At 41.1% G+C, this 22,003-nt stretch overlaps 2 protein-coding genes and 1 long non-coding RNA gene across 9 annotated transcripts in view; 2 read left to right on the plus strand and 1 right to left on the minus strand.

The window, feature by feature from the left end:
- DYNC2I1 (dynein 2 intermediate chain 1) overlaps nt 1-4,253 on the minus strand; it is a 35,271-nt gene extending 31,018 nt beyond the window's left edge. For 2 of the 4 annotated variants that reach the window (XM_030007554.2, XM_030007553.2), the window contains exon 1: nt 4,130-4,253. In XM_030007554.2, coding sequence (XP_029863414.1) covers nt 4,130-4,144 — 15 coding nt within the window. In that variant the 5' untranslated portion in view covers nt 4,145-4,253. The other 2 variants (XM_030007555.2, XM_030007556.2) reach the window with 2 other exon arrangements.
- An 84-nt stretch (nt 4,254-4,337) lies between these two features.
- On the plus strand, nt 4,338-5,685 carry LOC121233216. The gene is made up of 2 exons (XR_005932138.1): nt 4,338-4,900; nt 5,332-5,685. It is a non-coding gene; the product is annotated as an uncharacterized LOC121233216 (long non-coding RNA).
- Nucleotides 5,686-10,809: 5,124 nt separating this feature from the next.
- ESYT2 (extended synaptotagmin 2) overlaps nt 10,810-22,003 on the plus strand; it is a 91,033-nt gene continuing 79,839 nt past the window's right edge. The window contains exon 1 of one of the 4 annotated variants that reach the window (XM_030007559.2): nt 10,810-11,534. In XM_030007559.2, coding sequence (XP_029863419.1) covers nt 11,175-11,534 — 360 coding nt within the window. In that variant the 5' untranslated portion in view covers nt 10,810-11,174. The remainder of the gene's footprint in view (nt 11,535-22,003) is intronic. The other 3 variants (XM_030007557.2, XM_030007558.2, XM_030007560.2) reach the window with 3 other exon arrangements.

Here is a 22,003-nt window from a genome sequence, read left to right on the forward strand (position 1 = left end):
TAATGTAAACATTAATTTGATTTAACCCTAATATGTATACTTACAGCATACCTGATCTGACTGGACCTGGAAGAGGCTTGAAGGTCAGACTTCTGCTGGGTTATCCAGCTCTGTACACACATCGTAACCAATTTTGAGGTCAATGCCTATGGTGGATAACAGTGCAGCCCTTCAAGAAAGACTTAAAATTGGTCTTCCAATTATAGACCAAACGGGTACACACAGTCAGGCCACTTTTGGAAATTAGTCAATTATCAATGTCATTAGGTTCAACCTGCTGCTCTATTAGATTTAACTTCAAAGTCCTGGTCAGGAAATTATTTAGGTGAGGTTTTAACATCTCTGAGGTTTAAGTTTTTCTGGGCAACCTGTTCTTGGGTTTGACCACTCTCAATTAAAAATGTTTTCCCCATACAGAGTCATAATTTCCCTTGCTGATAGTTAGGGCCACTACCTTCTGTCCTCTCACTGTACATCTCAGAGAAGAATTTGGCTCCACCTTTTACACAGATCCTCTTTAGATACCTGAAGAGAGCAGTTAGATCCCCTCTTAGTTTTCTCTAGCCTGAACAGCTCCTTAGCCTCCCTCCCACACACATCAGGGCTCCAGCTCCATAGCCATCTCAGTGCCTCACTCTAGAACCTTTTTAGTACCAGGGGCCTTAAAACCAGACATAGTACAGCAGACAGGGCCTCACAAGTGCTGAGTAGAGGAGAATAGTCTTCCCTACGCCTGCTAGCTATGGTCTTCATGACACACATAACCAGGATGCAGTTAACCGTAACCACCTGAAGAGCACCCTGATGACTTACATTCAAGTTTCTGCCCACCACGACCCCCAGATCCTTTTTCTACAGAACGTTTTCACAGAACCCATTCACATGGCAAACAGTAAATACAGTATTTTCCCCTTAGACATATCATTTGAGTCACCTCAAACCCAGCTGTAAGAACATTTCAGGGATTAAATAACATGGACAAGCAGTGAATCTAAAAATACCTTGACAAATGTTATCCTTTTTTTTTTTTTTTTTTCATCAGAAGGGATCTGACATAGCCACAGCACATTTTTGTTACACTTTTAAACACTAAAAGTTAAAAACAGTTAGATTACTATGCATTTCAAGTGAACCAAGGAAGCCTCTGGTTTAATAATTACATGCATCTCAAATTTCAATCAACTGTCACTTAGTATTTTAAAATGGTTCAGACTACATGTGTAAGTTCACTGGTATATGAAATATTTGTATATAGCACTGAAGAAAAAAGATAATGAAAATAATCAGAGTATACATAGAGATTCTTTCACTAGACTTCTCCCTAGTTAAATAGGTTCTATTTCTTCTATCCTCATTTGCAGAGTTACTGCCCTTAACTGCTTGGCTGCTGCTAAATAGATTGAACTAAAAAAATCATATTGTTTGAGATGACTAAAGCAAATGAAGAATTTTAATCTATTGAATATTTTTAACTATGTCACTGAAGAATGATGACTATATTCAAAGTGACATGACCAGGCTACACTTATTCTCAAATTTAGATTTGGTAAAAGTTACTAAAAATTAACAAAATAATCACTGATAAATATTTGAGTGACGACCTTAACTGTGGAAGAAAATAAACTTATGGTGCCCATTTTTTTGCTAATTCATTATATGGAAGTAGAATTTTAGCAGTATATTTTAATTTTTTAATTATTCTACATGAAAAAATTCTTGTCTTTCCAAACTTAGATTTTACAGAAGATTGTAGTGGACTGGTAAACTTAATCTAAAGTCGATCAGAAGTACCAAGAAGGCAGCCTTTGTAACAAAGAAAGTGCCCTTTAAGTTTTATTTTCTTCTGATCCTTAAAAAAGGCAAAAAAGTACAAATATTTACTACTGCAGAAAGTCAGATAAGAAAGTAAAACCAAAGATGATAATTTTCTTGAGTGAAGCTTTAACAAAGCCTAAGAAACACAACAGAACTTGTGTGAGGGTAAGCTGGAAGGAAGGATATGGATGGGAAGAGAACAGAATGCTGTATTATAGTCTCAGAGAGTAACCTATTTAAAATCCCTAATATATGATTATGTTTTGGTTTTAGACAGTATTTAGGTACATATCAGCAAAGAAAGAAAGAATGCTAATGATGTTAATAGCCTAAAACCAGCATAACCAATAGACAATATCAGATAAGGTAGTTTGAGATTTATTTCACAGCTGAGGCAAAAAGCATGCAGCAAACATTTAGACATGATTCTCTGGTGCCCCAAAAGGTGCATCTGCCAGTTTTCTGGGGTCTCCAGTTTTCATCTCACCACCACCGCTACAATCTGTTGCTTTTATATATGATGATTTTCCACTTAATTCTCTGCTTTTGCAGACTAACAAACAAACAAAGAGAAAAAGAGAGATCTTTTATAAAGCTTAAAGAAGGTTAATACCTTTGAGACCACTATGCCTCTGTAAGTAGAGGAATAATTGTACACACAAAAAGAAATGTTTAAAACAAACTTTAAAAGGATTTATTGAAATTTCTCACCTTATATACTCACTTAAATCCAGATTAAGATTAGTTATTTAAACCACACTGGGGTTTAATTTAATTCATCCACCTGAAAGCATGGGGACCTCATCAGCTGACATAATATGCCACAGATTTACTGAACTCAAGAAGTGGTACAAAAATTTTTAACATTTAAGAATCTACCCTTTAAACTAAATAATACGTATGTTGCCTTAAGAAGTCAGCGGAACAAGAAACCTTGCTACTTCAGATAAACTCTTTAAGAGAGATCAAGAGGGGTTTCTTCACTCACAACCCAGAAAGATTGGAGGTTTTCAAAACTTAATGTTTTCAACTAAGTTTAGTACTCAGTTAACTATGATTCGAAAGAAAAAGAAACAGAAAAACAGTAAAATGTCTGTAGTTTTTAAGCCAGGGAAAAGTACTTTATTTTTCACCTATAAATATTTGTCTGTCTTATTTCCAATATGAGTTGCCTATTTGAGAGCCCTCAAATAGGTCAACAGCACGAGTGATAGGCTTGATTTGATAGAATAGAAACAGCAAAAGGAGGCCTTCTCATACAGTGTGGCTGTTAGTACGACTGCCTCTGGGTCTTCAGCAGTCTTATACCAACACACCTGAAAAATTTTAGATCAAAGTTTAACTTTCCATCACAATTCACTAACTCACCTTTCAGTAAAGATGTTATTGATGTACCACAGTTACTGAAATGATATCTGAATGAAAGTTTTTAGAGCGGTCCTAACATACTACTTCACATACCCTGCCCAGCCACTCTATCTCCTGCTCCGTTTTCTATTCAGCATGACCACAAATTAATTAACTGTTAAATCCAGATTCACACAACAGTAATAAAGTGATTTGATACTTCTGCTTTTTCAAGTGAATATATAACACAGTAATTGATGTTAGCATGTCCATGTGGTTTTGTTTCCTTTATTTTGGAGCTCTCCAAACTATTCAGAATTTACCACCACCATGCAAGAGTTATGTGGGTTCCTAAAGAACTAAACCCCAACAATTAGCAGTTACAGGAGCATCAATAATTAAATACACTTTGTCTACAATCAGAAACATGAACGGCTTTGGATATTTTCATAAACGACCCATCCTCTTCTGCAGAAAGGTCCGTGGCTGATACAGCCTCATCCTTCTGCTAGAGGAGCAAGAACTTCCTTACTACTGCTACTTGGCTGAGAGTTTCACCGGCTCGCTCACAAAACAAGGAGACTCGAATTGTCCAAGGAGTGCCACGGGGGTTCTCAGGGCCAGCAGGACGAACGCCAGGGCCGTTTCTTGCCTTTGCCCCCCCGATGCCCTGGCTTATTCGGCACCCCGGGACGCGAGCGGCGGCAGCGAGACGCGGCCGGGTGAAGGGACGGCTTTGCCAAGGCATAAGGGCCCGGGAGCAGGGGGAGGTCGAGCGGAAGAACAAGCCGGGCCGGACGGCGGCCGTGCCCCGCTGCCGCCGGCGCCTCCTCAGGGCCCTCCCGGAGCGGGGGGAAAGGGAAGGGGCGAGGCGGGGCGGCCCCCCGCGCGGTGTCCGCAGGAGCCGGGCCTGGGCGGCGCCGGCAGGCTCGCCCGGCTCCCCGGCCGCTCCGCGGCGGCCCCTCACCTTGTCACCCTCCATGGCGGGGCGGGGCGGGGCGCCGCGTCCCGCCGCCACCGAGCGGGCAGGAAACGGCGGCAGCTGCGTCCGGGCCTGCCTAGCAACAGGCGGCGAGGGGGAAGCAGCCGATCGGCCGAGCGATGGATGAGCGCCGGGGCCCGCCTGCGAGAAGGGGGCAGTGGCTGCTGCCGCAGAGGATTGTGGGAAAGGGAGAGGGCGGCCGGCGGTGGGCCGAGGGGGCGTTCGCTGCGCGGCGGGACGGCGCTTGGCCGTCTGCAGCCCTTTCCGAGCGAGAAGCGGCAGTTTGGGACACCTGCGCGGCTGCAGGCGGCTTTTCCTCCTGGAGCCGGTGCCCAGCTGGGTTTCCTCAGGTGGAGGGGCCCAGGGGAGCGCTGGGACCCGCCGAGCACCATCCTGTGAGGCGGGGACGGGGCACTCCCCCGGGCGGCCTTTAAAGCACCGCTGTTCTGTTGGCTGCTGACCTTTCATAGGTTAAGTATACCATTAAACCGTTCCTAATCGTAGCCGATTCACTTTTCGTAAAGTCACGCACGATTATCGTGGGAAAAAAAAGTTCAGGTGATACGCTTTGCTTAATGTGCCATTTATCCAGATGTTAGGTAGAGGCAGGTACGAAGAATACCTGTAGAAGTAAAAATGTTAACTATTCCTACAGTAATAAATACGGGAGCTGTTCTCTGCAACAGAGAGCAAGTGGCAGCCTACCAGACACACGGGAAACAAATTTGACGTAAACGATGATTGCCTGCAGGAAAGGTGTGTGCTATTCTCACAGCAGATATTTACAACCTATTAACGTGTGATTTAAAAGACCCGGTGAGAATTCCTCTAGGCACTTTTAACTTTGTTGTCTATTTTTTAATTTTAAGAGTTAAAAAAAAATTAATATGTAGCTGTTACTGCTGATACTAATTATTGTTTGTAGAAAACTGATTACTGGGGAAAAAAAAAAACGAAGAGGCATTTTTGCTTTTGAGAAGCATTCTTGCCATAGTTCAACAGTTTTGTCACACTGACTTCAGAGATAAAATTTAACCCCTTATACTTGGCCTTAATAGTCAGTTGACAAATACATACAAAGCCTTGATACAGTTGACTCCTATTTGTGTTTCCAGAATAAATTAAAAATGCTGTAAAAGTTACCTCACTGTCCGGACTATGAAATATTTTCCTTTATCATGTAACAGACAAGCAAAGGCAAATCAAGCAAGCAACTAGGAGGAAAAAAAAAAACAACAAACAACCAATGCTTGATATTTTATTAAAAAAAACCCAAAGCAACAAACTACCATTAACTGTAAGTATGACCTTTAAGGGCTAAATTACATTCACTAAATATAAGCATCTATGGATACTAAGCTATTCATAAACATTCTTATGAATTATTTAGCTGTCTTTGGCAGAGCAATAATAATCTATAAGCATTTTGTGTCTTCTTCCTTGAACAAATAAAAATGTACTTACAAGCCATCTTGGATTAACGTGGAGAGCTTTTTAGCCAAAGTGGTGACAGTGTTACAAAACACATGGAACTAGGCATCTGCTTAGTAAAGGATACTCTACAGAAATGCTGTTCTACATACAGAGGCTAAAGGACAAAAAGTCTTCAAGTACTCTAATTGAATTTTGTTTTTAACAACAATATAACAAATACATATAACTAAAACTAGCAAATGTGACAGTGATACCAAAGACTGGACAGAAGAAAAAGCTTTTTTTCAAGTTCTGGTCCTACCATCTACTCTTTAGAATATACATATGTGTTTGTTACCAAAAAAAAAATCAGTTTTGGCTGCCAACAGCTTTTTCTTACTCATATTAGAGTATACTAGTCAGGCAGCTTTATGGCAAGAGAAAAAATACAGATGTGGGAAGGCAGCACTAGAGGGTTTGGAAAGAACTTTTGAAACCTTAAAGCCAGGGATCAAACTGAAGTTTAACTGCTGCATGAGAACACAAGCTAGAATAACACCTTTGGAATAACTGAACTAAAATTTGTGCATGTTTAAGTGTTTCCACCATGTATTAAAATTAACTAGTTTCTCACCAATGCAGTGGAAAAAACATATCGGTAGTTTTACTGTTTTTATAAAAATGGGTGCTGGCGTCATGTGAATACAGGCAATAAAATGGCACATACCTGTTGTATTACTAGAGAGCATAAAATGATGCCCTAGCTTTTCCTGGAAAGAAAAGTGTTGTAAACAAGGTTTTTGGTAGGGAATTTTAATACAATTTTAGCTTCTACATGCTTTTCTCTTGTCTTCTTCTTCACCTGCACTGTTATCTGAAAACCAGGAATATGAAATAACTCAGCTTTTTACATTCTGTAGTAATAAGCTATTTTGTCTTTGGATGTTCCTCTAATCCTGTGGAGCGATATTGCATTTTTCTTCACCTCTGTATGGAATGACACACCACAGCATTACACCAAAAAATTACTGGAAATATCAACCCTCATAAGGACAACATGGCAACCCTCCACCATGCTTAAAAATGATGATTCTTTTATTATTAAAAAAAAAGAAAATAATGCTTTTTTTGTATGAAGGAAGAGACTTGTTAGGATCTAGGCTTTATAGCTATATTTTTTCCCTTTTTTTAACCAATGTCTGCTGAGGCCTTATGTAGATGAGAAGTGCATAAATGACCTCTTGCAAAGTGTTCAAAATGCTAACGTTGGTCAGTCCTCCAGGTTCATAAATAGAAACAGCGAAAATGTGGATCTCTGAAGTAAACTTTGTGCCTTTAGTTTTGAAATGTAACTTGTAAGAATCCCATTAGGGAAAAAAAAGGAGACAATGATTATTGTGAAAACTTATAAGAAACACATTTTAGTGGAAAGTACGTCTGTCTTCAAGAACAACAAATATTTGAGGATCGTACAATGAGAGTACAATTTATGCATTCAGTGAAACTGAAGCCAGATTGGGTGATACCAGGGATCAGACATGTATGGTTTTGTTCCAAACAACAGAAGCTCTCTATACTGAACAGGTATGGTAGCGTCTTCTGACTCTTCTTTGTGGTATATATTAGATAATTTGAAGCAGGCAGAAAATATTTGTGTTATATTCTAGATAATCTGAAGCAGGTTGAGACGGCTGGATAGAATCAAACACAGAAGTAGTGAGTATTCCATCACGAGAATTTACCAAGATGAAACTTCATGTAAACTGTGTTTCCATTAATAATTCCAAAGTGCTTAGGAAAAAACTCCTGAGTGAACATTCTCAGATTTCTATTCAGTACAGATTTCTATTGAATAGTTAAACACCTGTAGAGAGAAGCATCATACTGAAATAGTGCTGTTGGGTAAAATAAGGTATAGTATCAAATACTGTTCTTCAGGAGGATTAACTGTTACTGAACATGGTCAAGAAGCAACAATTAAAATTGCTTTCACAACATGTTTTCTTGTGTGAAATCCAAAGAAGTCAGGGAAACTTAGATTTTCTTTTTCACCATATAAACTGAATTTTGCCAATTTTTCTCATCCTCAAAACCCCAGATGTATAAATAAGATCTTTCAGGAAGTTATTCTGAAGAATAGCGCCGGTACGTACTGGAAAAAAAGCATCGTGGCAAACTGATGTGATGCAAGGTAAAGATAAACATAGGCTGACACTACTTTGACTCCAATGGAAGCTATTGAGTTTGATAAAGCAAAAAAGGAATCCAGTAAAAAAGAGGAACAAACACATATGGCTAAGAATGCATATAAAGGAATACTGCAAGCAAAAAATTAAAATTCTAAGAAGGCAACAGAACTACAAAGCAGGATATGAAAAGAATAAATATTATCTCAATGAGATAAATATAATCAGCTCTGGAGATGATACAATTCACTATTGGATACTTAAGGAAAAGCCAGAGTAATCTCTGTGCCATAAGCGCGTATCTGCAAGAGTTCCTGATGCATTGAAGACTGCTATCATAAGTATTAAAAACAGGAAATACATGAATTAACAATTTGAAGATTCTCGAGCAAATTTATCAGCACCAAAAAGATTAGAATAAACAAATAACCTGTGTTTATCCAGAACATTTTATGAAAAAACTTTATAATAGACTAACTGACCCTAATTTATCCCCTAGCAGCAGAGTTTATATCTTGATTTTAATTTAACAGCTCTTTTGTCCCTATTATAATAATGGGTATGCTAATTTCATACCACCCAGTTTCTTCATCAAAATACTGGGGGGGGGGGGGGGGGGGGGGGGGGGGGGGGGGCAAGTCAGTTATCTGCAGAAGTTCAGTAGAAGAAGTCAGCAGTAACCTCTGTAACAGAACTTTCTATTGATGTTACAGGTAAATGCTGTCAACTTAATGCTACAAGATCTTGCTTCTGTTTTCCTGTTTGATTGGCACGGTATCACCCACCTTTAGTTCTGATTAATCAAACTTCCGTATCAACTATTGAATTACCTGCCCAGGATCAATGCTGGGCTGTCGGGCCTACAGTTATGTGTTTGTCGTCCTAAATGCTACTACAAGATTAATTTTTTTTCTGATGTGCTTCTCCAGTGTATTAATACTGACTGTACAGGGTACTCCTCTACAAATTCTGTATCCAGCTCATTTGCAGAACACACACCGAGACATAAAGGAGAGCACAATAAGATGCAGCATATGGTAAAGTGTCGTTGGCAAACGTCAATTTAATTCCGTCACTTTTTTTTTTTCCTCATTTTGAATTTTCATTTGGGTTTGTTGTATTCTGCTTCAGATACTGTGAAGCCAGATAGGGAAGTAAAATGGAGCAATGGAGTCCGAGACTGAGAAAAAAGAGCTTGAAAAAATGAGAAAATATTAATAGTAATGGAGGAGCCAACATACAATATGGCCATTTGTACTAGGTGTTGCTGAAACTCGGGAGTGAGGAGTTCACAAGAAAGTCTATGTAAGCAAACTAATTAGAAGAGGAATACAATAAATGCAAAGAATCACACCCACTTACTGGTGTTTGATACTACTGGTATCCAAAGGGGTCACAGAGTCATACTTGATACCCCCAGTTTAAGGTAACAAGTTTTTATAGGGTCTTATGCTGCCCTTCAGTCCCCTCACTGTTACAGCCTGTAGGTGTTTTGAGTTCTCTAGAAGTAAAGACCCAGAGTAAGTAAACTGTCATTTCAAAGCTTGGATTACCATATAGTTGTAAATCGTTGATTTTTTTACTCCTTTTTGTATCATTTGGTAGTGCTGAATTTTCATCTGGACTAACCGGTGGAGAACACACAGTGTCAATGGTAAGGAGGGAGTAAAGAAGAGCAACATGAGTCTACGGCCAGAAATTGTTTTTGCTTAGAGTGGCACATTGTGTCTGATTGCAGACATGGAGGGAATTTGGAAAGACGATACGACCGAACACCACATTCAGTTCGTCAAGATATGGATTCTTTTTCCAATTCTGCCCTGCAGCACTGAGCAAGCAACTTTTCCTTTTGTGCTGTTGCCTTTCTGACTTTGCATTTCTCTGGATAATTGAGGTAAGGTTGCTTTCACTTCTTAAGGAAATGAAGCTTATGCAGCTTTCCTTTTGTCCATTTGTATGTGTTTTCATAATTTTTCAGCCGCTTGGCTAAATTCATTCTCCCCTCTTCCCTGCCTGCAAATACTAGCCTCATAAAGTCCTACAAATTTAGTGAAAACTGGCAGCTGAAGAGAGGAGAAAGGACCCTCGTTCCCACCAAGTTGAAGGTTAGCTATTTAAAGCCAAAAGAAAAAAAAAAACCACAACCAAACTCCTGGTAAATGCTGAGTTTAATCAGCGAGTGCGTACCAGCAAACTGATTAGCACGCAGCTAAGGACAAGCAACAGCTGCCCCTTATGAAACTGGTGGTTACATTCAAATTATTGAAAAGATAAAGGAATGGGAAGAGGAATGATGAGGGAACCAGGTGCTACTGTGATAAAGGGATACAGGACACAAGCCTGTAGAAAATCAGCTTTTCTCGTTGCACGGATCAGGGCTTGTGTAATCCCAAGATCGTGGGTGCCACCCGAGGTACTCCTGTGTATTAACCAGCTGACAGTGGAGCCCGCTTTATCTGAGGATGTGCGAGCAAAGCTTCATGAAACACCTGTTGTGACTAAGGAGTGGAGCGACGGGCCTCTGGTTCCTCTGAGCCACTGATCAGTCGGCCCTTTAATAATGTCCCTCAACAGAGAACAAAGAAAAATACGAAGCTTGTTACTGGCGGGTGTAACAGGTAGAAACCGTTCAACCGCACGCACGACTGCAGAGAACGGGGAGATGGTGTGGTTTGCCCCCGAGGGAGCACACACGAGCGCCTTCGCGGTCCCGAGCGCCTTGGCAAGCGGGTTCCGCTTCGTGCCACCCAGCGAGCGCCCGTTTCCTTCTTACGGCCCCTTGTTGCCCCCCTCGTTCCTGCGAGGCCAAGCAGCGGTGGCCGTTACGGGCGGGCCGTTGGGCTGGCTGCCCCCAAGCGAACCGGCGGGGGGGGGGGGGGGGGGTCCGAGGCGACGGGGGTCCCGGCGGCAGCGAGGAGAGCTCGGCGAGAGGCGGCGACGATCTCCTCCCGGCCCGGATCCCCTCGTCCTGGGCGAAGCCGCGCTTCCTGGGGCAGGCCTGGAAGGGAAGGAAGGGTGAGAGGGAGTAACGCCGGCTCGGGCCCGGGGGCGGGGGGGGCCGCGGGACGGCCGGCTGCCCGCCCGGGGCGGCGGGAGGGCGTTGGTGCGCGGCGCCGGGCGCCAGCAGCGGCGGCTGGGGCCGAGGCGCCTCCTCGCGGTGGCAGAACCCACCCCCTCACCCCCCCCCCCCCCCCCGCCGGCGCCGCAGCACCCTCCCCGCGGCGGCCGTTTGGGCCGGTCCGCCCCGAACCCGGAAGCGGGCGGCGGTTGGTGTCGGTGCGCGGGGCCGGGCGCGGGATGCGAGGCGCCGCCGCCGCCCTGCCCCCCTGCCCGCTCGCAGCCAGCGCCCGAGGAGGAGGAGGAGCAGCACCAGCAGCAGCAGCAGCAGCGGGAGGAGCGGCAGCAGTAGTAGGAACCGCCGCTGCGATAGCATGAGCGGGGCCGCGGCTAAGCAGTCCCCCGGCGCGGGGTCCGCCACGGATCCCGCCGCCGCGGAGAAGGCGGCGGCGGCTGGGGACTCGGTGCCGGAGCCGCCGCCGCCGCTGCTGAGCGTGGACGTGACGGGTTTGGTGTCGCAGTTTGCGAGGAGCTTCGTGCTGATCTTTCCCGTGTATGTGTTGGGCTACCTGGGGCTGAGCTTCAGCTGGGTCCTCATCGCCCTGTGCGGGCTCTTCTGGATCCGCAGGCACCGCGGCGGCAAGACCTCCCGCCTGGGCCGGGCGCTCGCCTTCCTGGAGGACGAGGAGGAGGCGGTGCGGCTCAGCGTCTCCTCCGCAGATCTGCCTGCGTGGGTGAGTGGCCAACACCCTTCGGCGCTTCCGAGGGAGCACCCGCGCCCGGCGGGCAGCGCAGCCGCCGGGCGGGCCGGGGCCTGTCACCTCGCCGGGAGCTGCGTGCCGCCCACCCCCGCGGCGGCCCTCTCCTCCCCGGGCCAGCGGGGGAAGAGCCTCGCTGCAGGCCGGAGCCCCTGAGCCGGCCTGGCGCGAGGGAGGGGGTGAGGAGACGGCATCTCCCGCGCCCCGAGGCTGCCGGTCCCGGCTTGCCAGCCCCCTTCGCGACTCGGCGTCCAGCGGCGGGAGCGGCGTCTCCGGACGTGGGCAGGCGGAGGGACCCTCCCTCCGCCGGACTGGCCTGTCCCCGCGGGCGGCCCGCCCGCCCCGGCGCGGCCACCTGGTCCGTTAGCACTCGCGGCGGCCGTGCGGTGACAGCCCGGCGGCGCCGAACCTGTCGTGGCCGGGGTGTCCCTCGCAGAAATAAAGTTAACCTCAGGGCTCGGGTTTTTTTTTTCCCCTCAGACGCCTGTGGCGCCCACTACTTGGATGTAGCGAGGTCTCTACGGCGCACAGGTCTCGCGACTCGGGCAGGAACCTTCTCTTAAAAAGTTGAGATCGGAGGCAGTCAAAATCGGGATCTTAATGGTTTTACAGTTTTCAGTAAAGCGTTACTTAATAGGGAGTGACATAAAAACGCGGCGGTGTATCCGGCTGCTCTTAGGGTTGTGACGCTAGGACTAAGGTGAAGGGGCTGTGGTGGCCTTACTTGTGCATTGCTGTGAGTGGTTGTAAAAGAGGCTTTCTTTGAAAGTGGAGTCTTCCTTTGTAAGTTTCAGGCTTTCTAATAAGTCTTTAAAACCATCGTTATTAATCTTTTTTAGCTGAAACTCAGCTTCAGAGTTGAATAATTTTCCTTTGCAATTTTTACTTCGGAGGATTAACAGTTTTTTACATGTGGCTGGCAGCCAGCCACCCGGCAGTGTCAGTGCTCACCCAGGCCTCCGTATGTCCTGGTCTGCTCTGGTGATATGCTGTGCAGAGAGCTTGCTGCTCTCTCAAGTCTCCATACCTGAAGTTTGGACGGTTTCTGCTAAATCTTTCTGTGTGATTTCTTTGTTGACTACTCTCTGCTCAGTAATAGCCATCCACATCTCTGCTAGGTACTCTTTGCAGTGACTGTGCATCGAGCAGTATTGCAATGATAAGTATCCCAATAGCTGTTTTCATGTGATGAAATTGCTATACCTGATGTGACCTGTCCTAGCTCTACTAAGGAAGTTATAGGAGTTCCAGACATCTGCAGAGAATATAGTGTGTAGGTGTTAGATGGGAGTCTTTTTTACTCCTGTTTCTAAATGTCTTTTACCCAGGTTCTAGTGGAAGATCATAGTAAAAGCAAGGACAGTGTGTAAGGGAGATGAAGTGGTTTTACTGCTTGAAGCTGAGGCATGAGTCTTAAATAATGTGGTTAGTAGCTCTTATGTTAGGTCTATGTTGTTTGGTTTTGGTTGGGTTTTATTTTCCTGTAATCATGCAGCATATAATGGAAGTGTTCTTATTTGATGCATTTACAGTTAATTAATTGAAGCTAGATTTGTTGTGGAGGGTTGTATATAGTAACTGTCTGTTGGTAACTAAGCAGTAGATAGTCAAGCTTAGTGCTGTGTGTAAATTTTATTTTAAGTCACAGTTTGTTACCTTTGATGAAATGGCAATTAATTCCTGTGTGGAGTTGTCCAAATAACTAAAGATTTAGAAAGGGGCCTCTTGAATGAAGTCAGAAGCGAAAAATCACAGAGAGGAATGAGCGCTGGCTGCAAATGCCTGCATATCCTATGGTATTACGAGAAAGCAACTGATCAATATGCAGGGTTTCCCCCAAAAGTGTGACCTTCGGATAACACCAGTTGGCAGCTGTATTGTAAACCACTGTTGGTTTTTTTGTGGGTTTTATTTGTTTGTTTTTCCCACTTTAATCATGTTCTTAAATTTTAAAGGTCTTGGTTCTTTTCTTTCTGCTGACATGTATGCTATATTCTGGAAGTATCACGCTTCCAAATAAATGTAGCTTCCAGATGAAAGGCAGTCTGGAAAACAGAAGTCTTTGGAGAACTGAAGGCGCACTTAAATCAAAAGTGGTCTTCAATGTCTGCTGTCATAGTCATTAAGCTTTATATGAGTCTTTTTGCTACTTCCATAATGTGTCTTGGAAAACTGCTGTTCTCCTTACTTCTGCTTTATGTGTGTTGTCTTGGAGATTCATGGATTTCAATCATATTTCAAATAAGAGCTACTGGATGGTAGATGGAGCCTGGCATCTCTTTAATAGGTATTGAGTTTATCCTTCTCAATGTGAATTCCAAACTGGAGTATGTTCCCTTGGTTTCTGGTCAGGGAAATAAACTTTAAATTACTTGAGTAAGATAGTGCTAATTTATTTAATAGTAAATTTATTTATTAGGAATAGGAAATTAATTTATTTAATAGGAAATTGTTTACTCTTCTGGCACTGAAACTGAGATGTAATAAGCCATTTTTCAACTAAAATTTTGTAACATCCCAAACATTTATCTGATGTGGTATCTTTCTGGGCTCTTGATTGGAAAAGAACTTTAGGTGAGCAGCAGTGTATGTAAGGTTCCTCCCCCCACCCCCACCTGCCTTGGGATTGATTGCTGCTTTAGTGATTCATGTTAAGTATTCAGTAATACTGCATTGAGTTATTCATTTTTAAGAAAGTGGTTATTGCAGGAGTAATGAATTAAGATTTTTCTGCTGGCAATATGCTCAGTTACTATTTGAAAGTGATACTGTTGTGCTATCACACTAGAGTTCATAATGTTAATTATTAGTTTCCTAAATTAGATTTACTTCTTTTATAAGCAGGTGGTTATACAATAGGAATATTCTGCACTGTGCGTGTAAGATGAATTAATTCAACATGAATACAAGTTATGTTATTTAAAATGTCAACACTGAATTATTTAAAATAAATATGTATATGCTAAAAAATATTTCATTTACTGTCTTAAAAGAATAAGATCTGTACTCATAGACTTGCTAACATGTAGTTATAGCTCTGCTGTGTGTTTGGAAGATGTCACTGATTATATGGGGTGGGAGGGAGCAGAGGTGGGTGCTTTTCCAAGTCATGTAAAACTAGACAGTAGAATTTACAATGAGAGGATTTAAGATCAAAATGGTCTTTATTTAAAGTCGGCATTTCCCCTTTCTTAGCAACATTTTTATACACTAGATGTATTTTATACTGGAATGAATGTCATTAAGATGCAAACATATATAAGGAAAGTGGCAATTTAAGTATCACTACTTAGAAGATAGAAGGTAGGAAACCAGGACTCTCAATTTTTAAAGGCCAGGTATCATGTTGCCTTTTATTTTTAAAACAGTAATGGAATTTCATAATGTAAGTGGTACAACAAATTTACTTTGTTCTTTCTCAGAACAACCAAGAAAGTTCATGTAATTTTGCCATTGTAGGGGCTTTTGGTTGCTTAATGTGACATGTATAACGTGCCAACATATCATGTTCAACATCTTTTTGGATAAGTGAAACTTCGACTCATGTTTTCTTCAACATAGAGATAAAAAGCCATGCTGATTTTTTTTCCCCAGATTAATTGTAAATTTGGCCTGGTACCAGGAGCTGTATCTGTGTGCAGTCTGTCAGCAATCAGCAGGACACCAAAATAGGAACAAATTTTAGTGTTTTTAAATAATTGATTCTGAAAACAGATTTAGACAATTTTCTTTGTATCCCTAACCATGTATTATACAGAAACTGAAATACTGTACATCACTGTAGTGAAAGTAATGCCATATTAAAACATTATTTACAAGTCTGCAGTAGCATTTTGGGTCCTACAGACTCAATTGAGTTTCTACTCTAGTTTGGAGTGACTTAGAGTTTTGTTTTTGTTGTTTTGTTTTCTCATCTACTTAAGGTAAAAGGAAAAATCTGCTTGAACCTAAATAGGTGTCTAGTCACCTTTTTAACTAAACTGTTTTACAAGTCCCGTTGTAAAGAAATGCGGCAGATCCTTTCTCTTGAGAAGCTGTATGAAATTCTTGCGGACTGTGAGTGTTCTGAATTGCCATTGAACTGCTATACCACTGCTACACCTATAGGGAGGAGTTTATGTCAGCATGTACCCTTTTTACTAGATGCTGATGTATAGCTACAATAATCAGTAAAATAATTATCAACCCATGTTTTGTTGAGTGTTTTTGCAATGGTGGTGTTCAGTAAAGCATAACTTCAGTGGTAGTTGCATATTTCTTAGTTGACTGTTGTGTGAATGTTGAACAAACTGCTAATGTTTAAGGGATGAAAAACCATTCTGAGTAAAAGCAGACTTCAGAACACATGTCTGAAAAAGGAAATTGTGATTTATAACTATGAAATTATTTGTATTTAGCCTCGTGTTATAATAAAAGATGCATACATACTTTTTTTTCCCCCAAGCCCTTCCATGACCTTCTTGACAAATACTCCAATTATATGGTTAGAGCAACAAAGACTTTGGTTTTTACTGATATTGGGAAGGCAGACACAGTGTTTGTAGAAGAAAAATGGTTGGGTAGCTCTTAACTGCAGGGTCATGTCCTGTACTGTGTGACGTCTGTGGAGAAGGTTGAGGTGGTTGCTCTCTTATATGTATTTGATATGAAGTTTTCTTAATGATGTAGAATCAAACTTGCTAAGTGGATCTTTGATAGTTCAGGACAGGAATCTCCAAAGAATCTCTGCTGAAGGGTGTTAAGTATGTACTCAGTAAACCTGATAAACAAGCGGACTTCTGCAAGACTGTGTGTTTTTAACTGCCGTAGAACAAAAAGATCTTCCTCTTAACTTCTAATTATACCTTTGGTTAATGCTGTTATTACTGTAGCTGTAGGTGGGGTTTTATACAACATACTAAAATATGAAAAGGAAGACTGTGAGGCGTTGTGACACAATCTTCTGATCCTTTCTCCAAATGTTAGTTGAGCATGTTAGATTGAATTTACCGAGGAGTGATTTATAAGAAAAATTACTTCCGTGTACAGCTACTTAATGCTAAGCTGGATCTAATCAGTTTATATGGTTAGTACTGCAGATGGCTGTATACTCTAGGCTGCCAGCCTGTATCTGGAAAGTATGAAAGAGTGTGAGTAAGAATAGAGTAATAACTTGTGAGTACTTAAAAACTGAAGTCCATGTACTTCTTCTGCCTGATTATTTTCTTTCAAAACTGCCTTATGTTCTAGGTGCCTCATAGTGTATGTATACATACATACGTGTATTGTGGGTTGTGTGATTTTTTTTTTTTTTTTTTTTTTTTTTTTGTGGTTAGGGGTTTTTTTTGTTTGTTTGTTTTTTAAAGAAGTTTAATTTGATTCAGTATTACTTCTTGTAGTCAAGAAGGTAACCTGGGTGACTTCCTAAGAGTACCCCATAGTTAAGCAATGTGAATGATGGTTTTAGGAATGGAGAACCAGAGGAAAAAAAAGGCATTTGCGTTGGACAATTGATCATATCTTCCTGTCTCTCAAATAAAGTTTTCAAATTTATTGGGTTAAAACTATGCTGAGATGATGTCTGTCACATAACACATTCTCTCACGTAGTGATGTGGTAAGCATCACTATCGATTCATATGTAAAGATCCATTTCCAGAATATTTATGGTAGAAAGCCACGTGATGAACTGACATTTATGAACACGGTATGAAACTACTGAAGAAAAATATTATCATGAAAGTATTAGTATGCTTCTTGAACTGTTTTTAGGTGCCACAGGCCTTCTAAGTATGTATGTATAATACATTCTTTTTTCGTATAGCAAATGGATATTACATAACAGTTATTACTGACTTTTGGGACTACTGCTAATGTGTTCTTTAAATGTGCTGTTTTTCTGAATAGCTAAGGAAGATGTGTACAAGTCTCTTTAGTTTTGGTTTTCTTCTAATTTGCATTTTAGTCTGCTAGTGTTGTTTCCATGTCTAAATAGTTTTGCATATAAGGGCTAGCCCAGCTTTAGCCAGATTTGAAAACATGGGAGTCATAAAGTTCTTGTCAGTAAAGACTGAGGTTTTATGGGAAAAAAAAAAGTCTAGAGTAGCAGTCAACCTTTCTGCCTCTTCTACAGGATTCTTCTCATTCTAAATTACTCCTGCTTTTTGAGATTGTTGGCACATCACATCACAGACTGTGGTTGGATATGCATTCTAAGATTCCCCCCCCCCCCCCCCAACACACATGAGAGCCTGCTGGGAAATAGGAAGATGAATCAGGGTTATTGTCAAAACATTTTCATTGTAGCTTTTAGTAATAAAAGCCTGTTCTAGAAATTTTAAGTATTCTAAACAGTTCTGTGGTGTCCTGTTCTTGTATTTTGTTTCTGGTAAGATAAAAATCTTTGACTTAAATAATTTGATTTATATTGCAGTTTATCTCCTATTTGTCAAATCATCAAAGGTTCTGTAATTGGTGAAATTGCCTTTAGCATCACTTCTTTTGAGCTTTGCAACAGTTTTGTTCTGACCATATGCCTTGTACTGAATCTGAGGTGTGGGTTTGTGGAAGCTGTTTTTAAAACTTATTTTAAAATATGAAGTTTAAAAACAATGCTAATTTTTAAATATCCTCTGTAGTGTCTGAAACCAGTTTGTCAGAGCCTTACAGTAGTATATCAGCTTCTGAAAGCAGCAGTTAATGATTATAAATTAACCTATGCCATTGATTTGCTGTGCTTCAACATGTAGGTACAAGGGAATCAATAAAAGATTATGATCCTTCTGGAAGGATTACAGGAATAAGAGATTTTGTATGAGACACAGTTCAGATACAAGAGTTTTTTGATCTTTGAAGTCTCATCTTTCTCTTTGTTTTTCCTTATTGTTGGATAATATAAATTAAATCTGATACTACCCTTTCCTAAGGAAGTTTAGGATGGACACTGCACCAGCAGCTTTGGAGCTTTGCTGTGGCCTAGCAGGGGCCAGCTTCTGAGTTAAATGTACCAAGCTTGACAGGCCAGCAGAATTTCAAATGTTGTATATGTAGAACTGCTTTTGTGTGTTCAGGGGAAATACTCCACCAATTCAAAGAATTAAATCCTTATCTTTGGCTGGTGTTTGTGAACACTTAATGAAAATAAAGGATATACAGAGATGGAGTAGTCAACATAGAATCAAATGTGAATAAGAACAGTGGGGAAACAGTATTTTTGATAAGAAGAGTGGAGAGTGTTTTTATTTTAAACAGCTGTTTGAATTAAGTAAATTATGAAACGGAACTATTTAGGGAGGTCTGGCATTTTATCATTTGTTTAACTTTTGGATCATATGGCACTTTGATATTTCTGGGTAAGATTTGTTTCAGTTGAATGAGGAGAGAGTTCTGTAAAGTTTAGAAAGAAAATGTTGGATGGGGAATAAGAGGGAAGAATCAATCAAGAATTTGCTAAAAGCGACCATGTGTGAAACGATGGAAGGCAGTTGCCAGCTTGATGTGTTTGACAGAGTTTGTAGTTGTCCAAGATGGCATTAACCGACCCAGGACCTTTCTTCAGTCCCATTTGCCATGCATGAAATGCTTTTCTCATTTTGCAGCAAAAGAAAGAGAGGATCTGGACAGCACTTGCATTTCTTAGACAGTCTTAATACCTTTTTTGAGGAAGCCTTGGCTGCTTAGTGGATGAGACTAGTTCTGTTGGGGCAAGTAGGGAAAGATGATAGTGTCGTTTGAGATGTGTGTGTATTTTTTGAAAATAAAGAGCCAACTTAAATTTGTTTTCTTTCTGGCACTTGCCACCTTCTCTGTGTTTTGGTTTCACAGATGTTGTTCCTTTTATTATGTTTTTAATGTAAATGTTGTGACTTTTCTTAGCTGGCAATCAAAGAATACCTCATAAAATGGATCATCGTCAGGCCTGGAAAGTGAGGTTATACAAACTTGCCACATCAGCTAATGGAGTAACTGATAGCAATAGTAGGTTTCTTCTCCATTGGCTAGAATTAGTCCAGATTAAACTTGTTTTATAAGGAAGTTTCATTACAAAAGTGAGGTTCAAGAATCCTGAATCCTTTCCTGACTTTGGGGGCATGTGTTCAACAAGTATGCTGGCCTTGCTAAGTGCATTCCATTTACCTCAGCTTCTCAAGATACTTTGTTTTGATCCTTTGTTCCTTAACATAGCCCTGTATTTCCTTTGAGTCTCTGTCCTTATGGCAGGGTTCAGGTGAGGAGCAGTTTCCCATGTCCTCTTGAATCCCACTGATGTGGTGCCTGGGAGGGGAAGGAAGAGGGGTGCTCCTCAGCCTTCTTGCAGAGGCATTTGATCCCCATCCCCAACCTACTTCTAGTTTTTATGCCCAATAGCTTCTACCAAGCTTCGTGTACCAGTCTTTGTTAGACTGGTGGAGTTCTTATTTTCTTTGCCATTTAAATGGTGCAGCCTTTTGTTTTGTTCTGTTTTGTTCTATGTGCTTCCTGTGATACTGTTAAAAGTTAGAGGAGCAGTCAGAGTTTTTAAAGCTTCTTCCTACTAACAGTTCCTTATTCATGAGAATATGTATAAAGAGCATCCCTAAATTTTATTTGTAGGCTTTGTAGGCTTTTCTCTGCATTCAGATATGCTTGTTGCAGCATTTAATAGTTAAAGAGAACGATTCTGCAGTTTCAAAACAAAGTAAATGTGTGCTCCTGACAAAAAGGGTTTTCTGCATACAGCTGCATTTTCCCACTGCTGCCTTGTGCCAGCATTAGAATTTACTTGGCCACCTAATTGTAAGTTTTTTGCCAGGTTTAGTGTTCAGCTGGATCGGTTCCTTGAGTTGGTTTACTGTGCAACCACGCAAGTGCTAGAGCCTACAAAAAGAAGGTTATGGAAGCCCATGGTCAGGTTTAAAGTGAAACAGAACAATAGCCTGCATGAAGAGGACCTTAGAAAGAAGTGGCAAGTAACACTGCTGAGGTGGGGAAGCAAAGTTTGAACTTGAGCAGTTTATAATATCAAGTTGCACATCCAGGTTCTTTTATAACATTTCAACAGACCTATTAACATACTTAATCATCAAACATACACACTCTCAGTATTTTGATCCAACTTAAAAGTTGGCCTTGTTTTTTGTGCATGGTTGGATCAGATGAGCTCCAGAGGTCCCTTCTTCCATCTGAATTATGCTATGATTTTTGTTTTTTGTTTTAAGCTGTCATTTAAATTAGCTTTCAGTCTCCAGTTGTGGCTTACAAATGGTAAGAAACCTTTTCTGCATAAAATACCAGTATTTGCTTAACTATTAAGTGTACTAGCAGGGAAAAAAAAAAAAAAAAAAAAGATGGCTATATTGAGAGAGGTGTTTTGTGGGAGGTAGTGAGACTTTTTAAGATGCCTGTCAACTAAATAGCTAGTATTAAAATTCTGTGCAGCAAATTGCTAAAATGTACAATTTTTCAAATGGAACTCCTGTTATATAAATAACCTTTAGAAGATGGGTGTTCCTGTATGATGAGTCATTGCACAAAGTTTTGTCTGCTACAGCCTGATAGGACTACAAAATTCTCCTTAGGAGTTGAAAATTTGAGACAGGGCTAATGGTTTTCAGCTGAAGCAGTCTAGAATTATGTACCATGAAGTTGTTACTAGAAATAGGAAACTAGTTTTACTTGGCTGAAAATAACTGTCATATGACAGACAAGCATTACATTGTCATTTGGCTGTCCTTATCATATAGCAGCATGGGTCAAGTTTACATTAGTTCAATTGCAAGCACTTTCACCTGAGATATTTATATTTGCTATGTAAATGGCATACCTTTTTGCATCTGTTTTAATGAAGACTTTAATTGAGAGGGTCTAGTACAGACTCTGGCACTGTTGTTTTCATAACCTTTGTTTGCATTCCTTTGGTTAGATACTGGCTCAAGTGAATAATGCAAACCGACTGAAATAGTTTCCTTCGGGAAGATTTTGAAAGATGTTAACACCGAATGCGAAATTAAATGTATTGACAATCCATTGCCTTGTATCCCATCACTGTCTACCTTAAAAGGAAGGTGGGAAAAAAGTGGGTGAATCTCTAAATATGCAGTATCTTCCTGTTTCATTTTTAAAAGTAACCACAAGATATGTTGAAGCATGAAGGTAGCTATAAAACCTTAATTGTTCCGATTTGAATTAATTGTGCAGTATTATGATCCGCACTTCTGCTCTTGAAGTTTGTGAGTGTTCATTTTTAAAATAGCTTACTGGAAAAAAATGGATTGTTGAGAGGAAAACATTGTGGGGCGGGACTCAAATGGAACTTACCAGCTCAGGAAGCTCATAGTTTAGTTTGCTTTATATTTAAGCATTATTGCTTTATATTTAAGCATTATTACTGCTTTTTTGTAATACATGGTTCTTCATGCCTTACTTCAGATCTGCATAGCTTGATATAAAAAACTATCTGTGCTTTCTCAGATGCCCTTCTTCACATAG

Source organism: Aquila chrysaetos, chromosome 3 (assembly GCF_900496995.4).
Source record: "Aquila chrysaetos chrysaetos chromosome 3, bAquChr1.4, whole genome shotgun sequence".
Taxonomy (NCBI): Eukaryota; Metazoa; Chordata; class Aves; order Accipitriformes; family Accipitridae; genus Aquila; species Aquila chrysaetos.